The sequence below is a fragment of the Vulpes vulpes genome, chromosome 9, assembly GCF_048418805.1.
Source record: "Vulpes vulpes isolate BD-2025 chromosome 9, VulVul3, whole genome shotgun sequence".
NCBI lineage: Eukaryota > Metazoa > Chordata > Mammalia > Carnivora > Canidae > Vulpes > Vulpes vulpes.
Window position 1 is genome coordinate 105,816,304 of NC_132788.1, and position 15,294 is coordinate 105,831,597.

The following is a 15,294-nucleotide window of genomic DNA, read 5'->3' on the forward strand; positions in this document are numbered from 1 at the left end:
CTCAGAGACGTGAATGTAAAGCCGCCTTTCCAGAGGGGCCTACTTTGCACTCGGTTCTTGCATACCATTTAGTCCATTTTGCCTTAAATATCTGTGGGAAATATAACCAGGAGAACACATCTGAGGACAAAAGATAGCCCTGAGCCCTGTCACCGTCCGGCTGGGCGGCTGTCACCCAGGGCCAGGCAGTCGTGCATTTGTCCTGGAGGACATGTGTTGGAGGGCTCTGATGGGCCTCTGGTCCCAGGCCTCGGAGCACTGGTCAGCCTGGCAGCTGGTGTGCTGGCCGTTCCAGACTCAGCCTGGACAGCTTTCCTGGTCCCCGCTGGTGGCTACTGGTGCCCATGTGTTGAAACCCGGTTTGGATTTGTGTACCTGGAGTTTCTCTCTAACTTTTACTTTTAAACAACTTTTTCAAGCCATATTCACGTGCCGTAGAGTTCACCCATTTGAAGTGTGCCATTCGATGGCTTGTAGTTTGTTCAGAGCTATATATTCATCACTGTCATCCATTGTAGGACATTGTTATCACCCCAAAAGAAGCCCCTTTTAGCAGTTGCTCCCCTATCTGCCTCTCCCGACCCCTGGCACCGCTGACCCACTCTCTGCCTGTTCTGGGCATTGCACACAAATGAAATCACATTATGTGGCCTCTTGTGTCCAGCTACTCAGCATCGTGTTTGCAAGATGCATCCACGTGCTCACGTGTCAGAGCTGCATTCCTTTTTATAGCTCAGTAATGTGCACATGTGGAGAGGCCATGTCTTGTTTCTCCATCAGCTGGTGGACAACAGGGGTTGTTTCCACTTTGGGGCTGTCACAGAGTTGTGCTAAGAATGTTCGTGCGCAGGTTTTCCCGTGAACACATTTCCCATTCCCTTGTGTGGATAAGTGAGGGTGGACTTGCTGGGTCCCCTGGTCACTGTGCTGTATTGTTTTGCATTCTCACCGGCCACGTGTGAGGATCCCTGTTTGTCCACATCAACATCGCTAAACCGTCTTGTCAGTCTGCCATGGGTCAGCCGCGTGCGTCTTGAGAGGGGTCTCCCCACCTGACACATGTGGCTGTGCTGAGCTGCTCCTGTGCTTGCTGGCCTCCTGTGTGTCTTTGGGGGCATATCTGTCCTCATTCTCTCCGTCTTCTCCCAGAAGCCCTCGACCTGGGGCAGGATCAGCTGTGCCACGGCCTCACTGTAGAGACACACCAGGACACTTACGTATCTGCTTTTTGTTTTGACGAAGGGGTGGACGTGACTGGACAGAGCATAGTCAGAGGCTAGAGGAGCATCAGGAGCGCGCATGGCCAGGCTCAGTGGACACAGGCACGGCGGGCCGGGAGCACGCGCGGTGGCAAGGTACGGGCCGACTCGCACCCACAAGTTAAAGGAAGGCCACACATTTCCAAGAGATTCCAGGGGCCGATCCCTCCACAGTCACAGAGGTTTCCAGGAACTTCCAAAAAGGGAGTGTGTGCAACCCTTTTCTTCTCTTCTAGGTGGTGAGAGGGGCCTGTCTGGGCCCTCGGGGCCAGGACACCTGGCAAATCGGGGCGGGATGTCGGGGTAAGAAGTTTTGTCTTTGGATAAAATTAATTTGCTCCTGCCCCTCATTTCCTCTCCCCCTTTTTGCATGTTTGATCAACTTGCTGGGTTGAATGTTTTGAAAACGAGCCCCCAAAGTGGCTCTTGGCAGCTTCTGCAAGTTGCACTCCTCAATTACCCGGAATGCAGTCTGTGATTATGATTTTTCTCACCTGGAAAAAGCCAAACGGGCTCTAAAGGCTGCAGAGCCACATGCTGCACCACATAAGGAGGAAAACTTAAAGCACTTCAAGGGGACAAAACATGTGCCTTTGTTCCTAGGCGAGGCGGCTTTGCACAAGGTGGGCATTCCCAGGGTCACATGGTGCCCGGTGGCGGACTGGAAGGTGGAGGACTGGCCGGCCAGGACCGGGGCAGCAGAGTCCCGCACCCACACCCACACCCCCACCCGTACCCCCACTTCACCCGCCGCTACTAAACCCCACTCACTCCGAGTGTCCAGGTAGGAAGATGCACTGTTGAATCTCAGCCAGAGTTACCTTGAACTTATGGAACCTTTTAAGAAACAAAAGCAAATCCTGCCACCATGTTGTAGCTCAATACAATGTGAATTCACTTTTTTTTTTTTTAAATAAACGTGTTCTCTGCCATTTTTAAGACAAGATTTCTGTTAACGAGGCATTCCATTTTCCATTAATAAAAATTTATGGTTCGCATTCGTGTGTGTCGCAGTGATTCCAGAGCAGAGAGCAGTACCCATGCCAGCAGCACCTGGTGCATCTTGGGTAGAGGCTGTAAGCCCATGTGAGCGAGTCCTCCCAACCACCAACCACCCCACACATTCCCCTTCTTACGAGGATGAGGAAATGAGTGCCTGAGTGCCAGTCACCTGCCCAAGGTCACAGGGCTTGGCAGTAGGTGGCAGAGCTGGGATCCAAATTAGGAATTCTTTATTGGGGCAGGGGAGTGTGCATCGTGGGGGCCTCAGACCAGTTGCTTCACCCCTTTGCTGGTGTGCCTGGGGTGGGGGACGTCCAGTGATGGTGTGCAGGGTTTGGGGGTCTGGCTAAGGGCAGGTGCTGCTTGGTACAGGACGGGTGGTGCCTGACCCACCTGTTTCCCTGGAAATGCAAATTAATACATGTAATTTCCTCTTTTGTGATTATAAAGGATTCTAATTTTCTTCATTAAAGACTGCCAGACAAGGCACCCGGCTGGCCCTAAGTGCTGCACTTGAGCCCTCTATTCAGACTCCTCTAGTATGGCACCACAGCAAGGTGCTTCTCCCAGAGAACAGCTGAGCTGCCAACAGGGAGCTTGGGTGACCGCAGCCACCTTGGGGCGTCCCAAGGATCAAGCATGCCCCCCCCCCACCTCCATGAATGGGGTAGGCCTGGGGACAAGCAAGAGGGCCCGTGTCCCACAAGTCCTGGCCCTGATCCGGAGTAGTGAGAGTTAATCCCCCAGTGTCCCCTGCTGGGAACCTGGATTCCCTCCCTCCATAACTAGGACAACCACCCCACAGGCTACCGAACAATTGCCAATTCTCCCAGAGTAGCCTGTGTTCCCGCTGGGGTGTTTAGTTTTAAAAGAGCAATCTGAAAATCCTACCCAGCTTGCCGTGGAAGCTGGAGCATTAAAGGCAGGTCGGCTCTGGCCCTTGGTGTCCTCTTTGAATTGCAGTGAGTAAATACCTCATGAGCTTCCCCCACCACAGGGGCTTTCAGAGTCATTTCCCAATGACAGGTTGACAGGATGTCATCTCCATGTTTCCTCCTGCACGGGGCCTGTCTCTTCTCCGCAAGCCAGAGTCTAGAAATCGGGGTTTGGGCTTAACCATGTTTGGTGATAAAGGCCGTGCTGGGCCCGGGGTGTGGGTGAGACCCGTTTTGAGATCTTGTCACCTAGCTGCAGTGGAAGGATCACCCTCCAGGAGGTGGAGTGACGTCCAGGAGTGAGACTGAGCTTTGGGCAGCCTGTGGGTGTGAGAACAGCCCCTTCCTGACAGCTGGGCCTGTTTTACTATAGGTACATAAAATCCGTTTGCTGGGGCTGCCGTAATACAGTACTGGGAACAAATTTATGCTCTCAGGGTCCTGGAGGCCAAAAGCCTGGGGCAAGTTTCCTTCCGAGGCTGTAACAATCTGTTCCATGTTCTCCCAGCTTTGGGGGATCACTGACAATCTGTGGTGGCATCCTTTGGCTTGTTGACGCATCACCTTGGGCTCTGCCTCCGTCACCGAGCCTCCCTATGTGCATGTCTGTGGCCACATTTCCCCTTTCTGTAAGTACACTGGTCATGTGGGTTGGGGCCCACCCGAATGACCTCATTTTAACTTAAACGCCTGTGGAAAGGCCTTGCCTCAAATACAGCCACCTCTGAGGTCCTGGGACCAGCACCTCAACATAGGAATCTTGCCAGGATCACACCCTGGGCTGAAGGACGCTGCCCTATAACAACCATCTTAATGGTTGACGGAGGCTGCCCTATAACAACCATCTTAATGGTGTATGGTGGTGCAGATAAATAGTGTTGTCTGTCCATACACTAAACACCTGCCCTGACATGGACAGACCCTGAGGACACTAGGCTCAGGGAGGGGACCCAGACCCAGAAGGTCACCTCCTGCATGACCCCAGTCCAAGGAGATCCCCAGAGGAGTCCCACCCACAGAGACAGGAGATGGTTGAGCCAGGGGTGGAGCAGGGGGCAGGGAGTCTGTGCTTCCTGGGGACAGGGTCTCTGCATGGGAAGATGGAAGGTTCTGTTTTGTTTTTTATTTTTAAAGATTTTATTTATTCATGAGAGACACAGAGAAAGAGAGGCAGAGACGCAGGCAGAGGGAGAAGCAGGCTCCATGCAGGGAGCCCCATGTGGAACTCGATCCCAGGTCTCCAGGATCATGCCCTGGGCTGAAGGCAGCGCTAAACCACTGAGCCATCCGGGCCGCCCGAGATGGAAGGTTCTGGAGACAGATGGGGTGGATGCATGGCGGGGTGAGTGTGCTTCATGCCACTGAGCTGCATAGTTAGAAATGGTTATATTTTACATGTATTTTATCATAATTAAAATTTTGTTTTAGGGACGCCTGGCTCAGTGGTTGAGCATCTACCTTCGGCTCAGGGCATGATCCCGGGGTCCTGGGATCGAGTCCTGCATCGAGCTCCCTGCAGGGAGCCTGCTTCTCCCTCTGCCTGTGTCTCTGCCTCTCTCTGTGTAGCTCATGAATAAATAGATTCTAAAAAATCTTTTAAAAAAAATTGTTTTGAAGACTCTGGGTTCTATAGGATACCATCGGAATGAGAGGCGCTGGGTAGAGGCTGGGAGGACAGGCTCGGGAGTTAGTTAGACCCTCTCTGCCTCGGCTCCCTTAACCAGTGGAAGGAAACAATATAGTATTTACCACAAAGGGTCTTGGTAAAGATGAAATCAGTCAAATACGTGAAAAACTCAGAACTGTTACTTGCATACAGTAAGTGCTTAATGTTGTCAGGCGCTGGGAGGCCTGCAGGGAAAGGTCCTGGGGCCCTTGTGCTGTACAGGGAAACAGTAAGACATCATGAGGCCTGGAGAATAGGAAGGAAGAAATCCTCAGCTCCAAAAATAAAGAAAACTGCAAAATCAGAATTAATACCTTATCAAATGTCTCCACATCGACCAAAATGTGTCAACTTCATCAATTGCTAAATTTTGTACTCATACAGATTTCATTACATTTCAAAACAGTTGCTAGGTTAAATTTTCTCACTTTGCAGGAATTCCCAAGTCTGCATGATGATTGCCAGTCTTAAATTGCGTGTGACTCCTAGTCAGAAAATCTCAAACACAAAGTTATAAAAAGCCCGTTTGATTTAAAAAAAAAAAAAAAAAAAAAAAAAGGAAAAAAATAACAGCCGTAAAAGTTGTCAGCTAGCAGGGACAGGGTGCCTCTTTAAACTGACTTGCCAGGCTGAGGGGCGGGGTCCCCAATGACACTCATGGTGTTCACACCCCCTGCCTCCCCACCCCGCAGGTAAGACCACCTCTCCCTGGGGCGCGCCGTCACAGGATGGTGAGCCAGGGTTTGGACTCGGGCTCCCACCTGCCAGGTGGGTTCGCACCTCAGTTCCACCCCTTTCATCAGCTGTGTGTCCTTGGTAAAGTGACTCACCCCCTCTGGAGCCCACTGCTTTCCTGTTTCTCAGAGGGATGTGATACCCTCTTCATCCTGGGAGGATTTGTTGGGGGACCAGGGCAGGTCCACCGTGAGTGCTGGAAGCCTCTTTTGCTCGGTGGGGCGCTGGGTCCTCAGGACAGTGATTTCCTCCTCCCCAGAGTGCTGCGCTCATTCTAGGATCGGAGCGTTTCACAGGACACTTGCAGGATAATGGGGTGTGTGCATATCCTGTGGCTGCCCCCAACAAATTACACAAACTTAAGGCTCAAAACAAACTTACTCTCTCGGTTTGGGCGGCCACAAGTCCTACAATCCAGTGTCCCCAGGGCTGGATCCTCGTGGAGGCTGCAGGGGAGGAATCGAATTCCCTGCCTTTGCAGGTTCCCAGGCTTCCGGCCCCTCCCCCACCTGCAGATCCCCGCATCTTTCTCGAGTCCCATCTCTGACCACAGGCGGTAAAGAGCTTCCAATTTTAAGAATTAATGTGAAGGGGATCCCTGGGTGGCTCAGTGGTTTAGCACCTGCCATCAGCCTAGGGCATGATCCTGGAATCCTGGGATCAAGTCCCTCATCAGGCTCCCTGCATGGAGCCTGCTTCTCTCTCTGCCTGTGTCTCTGCCCCTCTCTCTCTCTCTGTGTGTCTCTCATGAATAAATAAATAAATAAATAAAATCTTAAAAAAAAAAAAAGAATTTGCGTGAAGGGAGCACTTGATGGGACGAGCACTGGGTGTTACACTGTATGCTGGCAAATCGAACTCCAATAAAAAAATATACCAAAAAAAAAAAAAGAATTTGTGCGATCATGGGGCACCTGGGTGGCTCGGTTGGTTAAGCGTCTGCCTTCGGTCCAGGTCATGATCCCAGGATCTTGGGATCGAGCCCCGCATCAGGCTCCCTGCTCGGCGAGGAGTCTGCTTCTTCCTTTCCCTCTGCCCCTCCCTCCTGCTTGTGCTCTCTCTCTCTCAAATGAATGAAATCTTTTTTTTTTTTTTTCAAACGAATAGAATCTAAAAAAAAAAAAGTGTGTGTGACCAGATTGGACCTATCTGGGAATCTAGAATCTTCTTCCCATCCCGGGGTCCAGGAGCTCAATAACATCTGGCAAAGTCCATCTTGCCACGTTAGGGATCATTGTCACGGGCAGCAGGGATTGGGATGTGGACACCCATGGATGGGTGGGGGGGTTAGTTTGCCTATCACGCTGGGACATGACACAATCTGCTTTGGGGGAGGAGGTCACAGCTGTGAAGACTGGCCAAAGAAGGGGGGCCTACTCATGTCCTGTGGCCATGAAGACATCCCCAAGGCCAGACGTGCTCAGTCCCAGCTTCCCTGCGAACCAGAGAAGTGACGGTTCCTCTGGGCACCAATGAACAGGCTGGACTCCACGGTTACCGTCCACGCTATTCCGTGTGTGTGACCTTTCGAGTTGACCTCCAGGGTAGCTTGCTGTGTCCCTGATGCCATCAGAGACTGAAGCGGCCCCAGCAAAGGTTGAAAGCAGTACCCGGCGGCAGGTGGGGGCGCCCAGGTCGCTCCCCGACAGGCAGGAGCGCCCAGGAGCAGCAGGGTGGCCCCGGGGCCGTAGGCTTGTTGCTGCCCGACCTCGAACCCACAGCAAACCCACAGCAGGCTCAGCCGCCGTGTCACCGCCGACAGCAAACGCCGACACAGCACACACCGCGTCCTACTACACCGAAGGTACTCGGCTCGATGACGTGGGACCCGGTGAATTAAGGGTGGTGGTGTGGCCGGGCCCTGGGGGACAGTGGCCGCGAGACAGCTGCAGTGTGGGCTCCGTGTCGCTGAGTGTGCTTGTGAAAGGCCCACCAGGGTGAGTGGCTAGCGACCTCGGGGGATTAGCTAGCCTGGGTGGGGGTGGGGGTGGGGCTGCCCTCCAGGCTGAGGGAGGCTCCCTGATGTCAAAGCATCAACCCTCAAACTGGGGGTGGGGGTGGGAAATCTAATTTGGTGTCTGTCGGGGGTGGGGGTGTGTGTGGGGGGTGTGGACTGGCGCAAATCCTCGTGTCTTGGGGCGCCTTCAGGAAACACCAGTGGCAGGCAGTCCCTCCTGAGATTGGGAGGGAGCCCTGCAAACCCCGTTGGGACGGAAGCAGGAGTAAGGCTGCTGCCCTGGGAAAGGACAGAGGAACCCCTCCAGCCAGAGTCCCCCGGGGCGGAGGCAGGTGCTAGTGAAAATGTAGGCTCCCGGGCCCCCAACTCAGAACTGCTGCCCCTGTGACTCAGGCCTTGCCTCCTGTCACCCCTGGGGTCCTGCCCAGTGACAAGTGCCATGTGGTTGGCTTCCGGGGTATCCTCACGGCGGGCCCTGCCAGGGGGACCTCCAGGAGGGTTGGGTGACTCCCTGGAGCCCAAGCCCTGTGAGGAGGTCGGGATCACAGCCCTGCCCTTCGCCAGCCGGATGACCTTTAAGCCAGAGAGTCACCTTGAACCCCCCTGACTTTTCCCCTTGTCAGCTGGGCTGGGTGCTTTCTGAGGACACAAGGGGATGCGTTGAAGGTGCTGTGCACACCGCTCAGCATACAGTTGGTGCTTAATCCTTTAGACGACCCACGTCTACACCGGGGCCTTGCACCTCCCTGCCAGAAATCCCTCGCCCCTAAGGATTCAGTGTGTCCTTCGGACTTGGGAAGGGAGTGGGCTCCGTCTCCTGTTTCAGTTCCGGCTGTGATCTCTAATGTTCCATGAGCAATTTTTAAAACAAGAGGCCCAGGGACACCTGGGCGGCTCAGCGGTGGAGTGTCTGCCTTCAGCTCAGGGCGTGATCCTGGCTGGGGTCCCGGGATCAAGTCCCTCCTCGGGCTCCCTGCAGGGACCTGCTTCTCTCTCTCTGCCTGGGTCTCTGCCTTTCTGTGTCTCTCATGGATAAATAAATAAAACCTTTTAAATAAATAAATAAATAAACAAATAAATAAATAAAATAAAATAAAATAAAATAAAATAAAATAAAATAAAATAAAATAATAAAACAAGAGGCCCAGTTGTGGACTCGGGATGCCACACGCTGCAGGGTTAAAGGCGCCTGGTGGCTCCTCGCGGCCCCAAAGTCTTCCCCACCTTGTGCCAACCAGCTGGGAAACTGCCCGGGCGCCCCACATACCCAGCCACAGAAACCTCGCCTTGGGCCCCCACGAGGAGGCTCGTAAAAGGCACTGAAGCTTCCCCCCGCGTGGACGCCGCTGGCCACAGCGGACCGGGTATTTACACACGCGGCTGAAATGAGACCCAGCAGGGCGGATTTCTGCAGCGGCCCAGAAAAATGTCCCCTTAGCCCCTGTCCCCAGGAAACAGGGCACAGAGCAGGAAGCCGGCCACTCGGCTGGGGGTCACCAGCAAGGCAGAAGATCTGGGCCTAAGAGCACCCCCTGAGCCTTTTCTCCCGTGCTCACGTGTCTAGCACACGCTTCCCGGACACTTGCTGTGTGCCAGGCTCTATGCCAGGGACACAGCCACGACCATGACTGAGACACACCTGCTCTCAGCACCCAACGGATGGCTCCAGGTTGGAGGGATGGGGAGAGGCTGGCTTCCTGGAGGAGGTGAGTGGAAGGGCATCTGGAGAGCGAACAGAATGTGCAACCCCCAATCCCCCACCCCAGGAAGGAAAGGGTGCGGCACCTTGAAGGAACCAAGTGGGTGGAAGCGTGGGAGGCTTGGGGTCAGACTGGGCTCTGAGGCTTGGGCTGGCCAGGGATAGGCCGTCAGCCTGTAGGCGATGAGGGGCTCACGGGGGGTTTTCAGCAGGCTTCGAGGGGGACCGTCGGTGTTCTCTCTCTAGGCCCTTCCTTGCGTGGGCGCCCAAATCCTCATCCTCTACCCCTGCGGCCAGCACTTCCCGCCTTCAGGGAGCCCGCATCAGCCAGCCCAGGAAAGGGTGAGCCAAGGTGGGCTCAGGCACCCGGCGCGGCAGGGGGGACCCTGTCGGCCTCCGGGCATGAGGTCCCCTCCCCAAGGACCAGAACGTCTAGGCTGTGGGAGCGATGCCCACAAGGTCATCGTGCCCCACCCGGACTGAGTCACACCCACAGCCCACAGCGCAGGAAATGCCAAGATGCCATCGCGGGACAGGACGCAGGTGGGCGACCCTGCTGATAAGGGGGGTGGGCAGGGCGGGGTCATCGGAGGCGCTCAGGAAGAGGTCTCGGGGCTCCAGAGGTAGGGGGAGGGGAGGGGGGCGGAGGAGGGGGGGAAGAAAGAGAGACACAGAAGACACAGAGCAGCAGAGAGGGACAGAGACTTACAGAGAGGGGACACGGAGGCTGAGACCCAGAGAGCTAGAGACACAGACTCAGAGACGCAGGCACACATGCGGCCCCAGAGAGACCCACAGACCCGCACACGTGCCCTGCTGAGGGGGCTGCCGAGCCCCCTGCCCCCCGTGCCCGCCGGGTGGCGCCCGAGAGCCGTGCTCTGGGCCCTGGGCCCCGCCTGCCTCACCTGCAGCCCGCAGCCCAGCGAGTCCCTTTCTCTCTGCCTCCGCCTCCTGCCCCCCTTTAGTGGGAGGCCCTGGGCCCCAGGGTGATGGGACAGACGGGGTGGTGGGGCTGAGGCTGGGGTCCAGGCGGTCCAGAGCCTCCCTACCTCGCCCTACCAGGCCGGGGCCCCGGGTTGCATGTGTGTCTCTCCTGTGTCTGTTTGTCTGTCTGTCTTGGGGGTGTTTGCATCTGGTCAGGATATATGTGTGTCATTTTTGTTTTAAAGATTGTATTTACTTATTCCTGGGAGACACACAGAGAGGCAGAGACACAGGTAGAGGGAGAAGCAGGCTCCATGTGGGGAGCCCGATGCGGGACTCGATCCCAGGACCCTGGGATCATGCTCTGAGCCGAAGGCAGACGCTCCACTGCAGGCCCCCCCATGTGTCTCGGATATGTGTGTGTCTATGTGTCTGCTTTGACTGGGTGCAGCCAGCAGGTCTCTGCCTGGGTCTTGTTTTGTCTCCAGGGCTGTGTGTGTGTGTGTGTGTGTGTGTGTGTGTGTCTCAGCAGCTACGGTGTCTCTGCGTTTGTCTTCGGGGTGTGTTCATGTGTGCCCCCGTGTGGGTCTGGGGAGAAGGGGCGACTGTGTCGTGTGTCTCCACACCCCCAGAAACAGGCTCTGCTCACTTTCCCTGGCAGCTCTGCTTCGAGTCCCCCGAGGAATTTAAGAAACGAAACAGGAAGCATTTACTGGGGCGCCACGGCAGGACCACAGTAGGGCCCCAGAGGAAACACTTCCCGTGGAGACAAGAACCGGCGTTCACACACTCACTGACTAAGATTTAGGTTGTAGTAAATCCAAGCACTTAGTATGCGCCAGGCCCTGCCCGGGGCCACGCCGGGGACTCAGTTTCCTCATCTGTGAAATGGGCCTAACATCAGCACCTAAGTCATAGCTTTGCTATTAAGTGATCGAGCTGAGTTTGGTAAAGCTCTTTGCACACTGTCTGGCACAGACGAAGGGCTAGCGTCAGAAATCGTCTCAATCCTCAGAATTATACGCACATCCATTGAAGTGTGGGTCAGCGGGGAGCCCCTGAGAATCCTCTCCGCACTGCTGGGGACTCGATGGTGGTCTTAGAGACCTAACTAAGTTGGATGCTCAGGTATCTATCTGCACCCAAACTTCCCTTTTGGTCTAATCTGGCTCAGTGGTTCTGTAATTTTAGCGCATAGGAAAATGAGCAGATGAGACGGTGCCGGGTATATAAATCAGATCCAGGCGCTGTTCCTGGCGCCAGGGACCCAGCAGTGAATAAAACACACCAGAATCCCTGCCCTGGGGGATTCTGTTCAAATGGGGAAAAACATCACAAGTGAAGCTGATTTGTTACTCAGCAAAGGTGAGTTATTATAATTGCTTATTATCATCAAAGGCTTTCAATACACCTCACTCGCCATGTCGCCTTCTGGAAAGATGGTACTAACTTCTACCGGCAATGGACATGAGTACCCATTGTCTTGCATCCTCAAAAAAATCTAATATTATCAGGTATCAGGTATCTTTCTCAACTGTGAAAGTGAGGAAATTCTAGGATGGTTAAACACTTTTTGCATAGGATCCCCCCCCTTTTTTTTAAATTGTAGCTTCCCACCAATGTCTTCTGTGTATCCAAGATAGCATCCATGTTCTTTGCATAGGCTGCTCTATTCTTATTTATTTCTAATGACTCTTTATATATGAAGAATGTCATTCTTGAACATGTCGGTGACAAATAGCTTTTGTTTTCATTTTTTTTTTCAATTTTTGTTTTCAATAACTTTTGTGGTTGTTTTTTTTTTTTTAAATATTTATTTATTTATTCATGATAGACACAGAGAGAGAGCGAGAGAGAGGCAGAGACACAGGTAGAGGGAGAAACAGGCTTCATGTCGGGAGCCTGACATGGGACTCGATCCCAGGACTCCAGGATCGCGCCCTGGGCCAAAGGCAGGTGTGAAATGGCTGAGCCATTCAAGGATCCCCTGTTTTTTTTTTTAATATATATATTTTATTTATTTATTCATTAGAGAGGCAGAGATACAGGCAGAGGGAGAAGCCAGCTCCTTGCAAGGAACCCGATGCTCCTTGAGATAGACTTGAGTAACACAGTTTACCAGCAGGGACCACCATGAGCCCTCATTGGCCATACAACTTTGCAATGAATTCCTTATGGAATTTCATTGGAGGGGGACAGGGGCCCCAGAAGTAGTAGCTATGAAGAGAGTCACCTGACACAAGGCCTTTCTTGGCTAAGTATCAATGTATCTCTCTTGTGAGGTAGACTCAGCACAGAGGGACTTTTCTAACAAAAAATAGATCTTGCCACTCCCTTGCTTCAAACCCTCCCAATAGCTCCCCATTGCTCTAAGTAGAAAATCTGAACTCCTTTCCATCCCCATCTCAAAGCTATTCCAATCCCTACACCACATTTTCCTTTTTGCTTACCCCCCAGGTCCAGAGGGACCCAAGTGCTCCCCTTAGTTCACTCCTGCCCTGTCCCAGGGGGGTCTGCCCCTGTCTCCTGGTGGGGCTTGGGGGACAGGTTTTCCCTCTCTGAGCCATTCTCATCTGAGAAATGGGATAACAACAGTATCCCACTGCATAGAACTGGGGACAGGGACCCAGTGGGATAAAGCAGGGAGGCAGTGTCCTTTTGGTCCCCCCCCCCCCATCTCTCCTGGGGGCGGAGTGGGGGATCTTGGCAAACAGCAAGCAGCTGCCACCAGGACTCACTTTCTTGGTCATAAAACAGGGATACAAAAGTTAGTACGGGGGCGCCTGGGTGGCTCAGTGGTTGAGCATCTGCCTTTGGCTCCGCGTGATCCCGGGGTCCTGGGATCGAGACCTGGCATTGGGCTCCTTGCAGGGAGCTGGCTTCTCCCTCTGCCTGTGTCTCTGCCTCTCTCATGAATAAATAATTAAAATATATTAAAAAAAACAACAACCACAAAAGTTAGTACTACCACGGGTCCAGTAAGAGCAAGCGCACCCTTCAGGGGTCAAGGCATGAATGGGAGCAGGTGGGGACTGTGGAGAACTTGCGTCGCAGCCACAGAGCGCCCACAACCGCTACGTGGATGAAGGCTCCAATGGAGCTCTGACTTCTTCTTTTTTTAAAGATTTTATTTATTTATTTGACAGAGAGAGAGAGAGAGGGAGAGAGAGAGAGCACAAGCAGGGGAGCTGCAGGCAGATGGAGAGGGAGAAGCAGACCCCCCACGTGGGGCTCGATCCCAGGACCCCGGGATCATGACCTGAGCCCAAGGCAGAGGCTTCACCGACTGAGCCCCCCAAGCACCCTGGAGCTCCACTTCTTACCTGGAAACACTCACACGCCAATTCTTTTTTCACACGCGGGTCACGCAGCCCAACAAGCCGGATTCAGCCTCTGCGCTGCGGTGCGAGAGACCTCTGATCCGAGGGGATAAAACTAGATAAGAAATCTTTTCCGCATCACGAGAGCGTCTGTGATTCCAGAGTTTTGCGATGTCAAGGTCAGCGCCAAGCTAGGTGCCCGCCCAGTCTTCCCACGGCCTGCGGCGTCGGTGGGACACAGGCCCCCTCGTTGGGTGCCCCCCCCCCCCCCCCCCCCCCCCCCCGACCACCCGCCCTTCCCGCTTCCCGCCCGTTCTCCGAATTCCCTGCGGGGCCTTCTGTCCCAAGACGGCCAGAAGTGACATGTGCTGTTCTCCGTCCTAAACCCTGGCTCTCCGACTCTAGAACGTTCGGAGGGGGACATGCCCCGAGAGTCCAGAACGCCCGGCATGCGGAGGCGCCCACAATGTTGGCGATCCCAGGACTCTGAGGCTTCCCCGGGTTCCGGAGCTCAGGGACTCGCCGAGCTTGTCACCACCAGCCTGGGTCTCCATAATTGCCCGCGACAGATAATATAGTGTCTGGAGGCAGAAACCATGATCCCTCTAATCCTGTGGCCCAGGCGGAGGGCGACCGCCTGCGGCCACCTGGCTTTCCTAACCGCTTAATGAGAAAGTCCGAATTAATTGGAACTGGCACCCAGCACTCACCGGGCTCGGCGTGGCCGGCTCGGCCTCGGTGTGCTGAAGCCCGGCGTCCCCGGGCCTTGCTCGGACCCGTTCCAGACACCAGCGGGTGTGATGCACGAGGCCTGCCTTGGGCTGACAAGGGAGGCGGCCGGGACCTGGATCTGCAGGTAGAACCAGCCCGTGCACCTGCCCTGGAAAGAGTACACCCCAGCCCTCCCTCATTCTGGCGCTTCCCCTCCCCGGGCCTTAGTTTCCCAACTCTGTTCCAAGCACTCGGCCTCGTACTTCGCTGGGGATGACGTGCAAGAGGCTCAGCACTTGCGCCATCGTCCACCCTTGGGCGCGTGGATAGCCTCCCGGGAGGGATACAGCCGGCTTATCGTGTCACTAGCTCTTCTCGGAGAGATCACGCCATTTCACAACCCTGAACCCCGATGCCTGAGACTGCCCTTTCCCCCAGAACGGGGGCCCCGCAGCATGGTGAATTACCCAACTTTTCATCTCAGGCAACCTGCTGGATTTAGTTTTTAAGAAGGGTGTTTTACGGTGGTTTGATTTTATATTTAGCTTAGCATGAGTGAGAATAAGCTCCTTTCATGTGTTTAGGAGACATTTGTATTTCCATTTCCCCAAGCCGTATGTGTTTTTGGCTGCTTTTTCTATTGGGTCGTTGGTCCTTATTGATTTCTGGAAGCTTTTCACATATTAAGGAAATCAGCTTTTTGTCTAGCATGTCTTGGAAAAAGTTTCCCTAACTTTGTCTATTGACCTTCTAGCATTTGTGTATCTGTGTGTGTGTGTGTGCAGGAATTTTATACTTGTCCCCAGTTAATTACTAATCTCTTAATTAAAGGCTTTAGGGCTTAATGTCATGCTTCAACACACTGGGATTGTTATTTTGAACTCCCATGTTTTATTCTAGTAGTTTTATAGTTTCTGTCTTTTTTTTTTTTTTTATGGGGGAGGAAGCTTCGGTCAGGGGGTGGGGAACCATCTAAAATTTATTTTGCTTTTAGTTACTTTTTTTTTTTTTTTTAAGAGAGAGAGAGGGAGCACCAGCAGGGGTGGAGGAGAGAGAGAATCCTAAGCAGGCTCTATGCTCAGCGCA

At 53.8% G+C, this 15,294-nt stretch overlaps 1 protein-coding gene across 4 annotated transcripts in view; it reads left to right on the forward strand.

The window, feature by feature from the left end:
* Positions 1 to 2,257, forward strand: part of SAFB2 (scaffold attachment factor B2) — a 34,675-nt gene extending 32,418 nt beyond the window's left edge. For all 4 annotated transcript variants that reach the window (XM_026019435.2, XM_026019433.2, XM_026019432.2 and 1 more), the window contains 3 exons: positions 1,243 to 1,355; positions 1,496 to 1,562; positions 1,863 to 2,257. In XM_026019435.2, the coding sequence (XP_025875220.1) occupies positions 1,243 to 1,355; positions 1,496 to 1,562; positions 1,863 to 2,019 (337 nt within the window). In that variant the 3' untranslated portion in view covers positions 2,020 to 2,257. The remainder of the gene's footprint in view (positions 1 to 1,242; positions 1,356 to 1,495; positions 1,563 to 1,862) is intronic.
* The last annotated feature ends 13,037 nt before the right edge of the window (positions 2,258 to 15,294 follow it).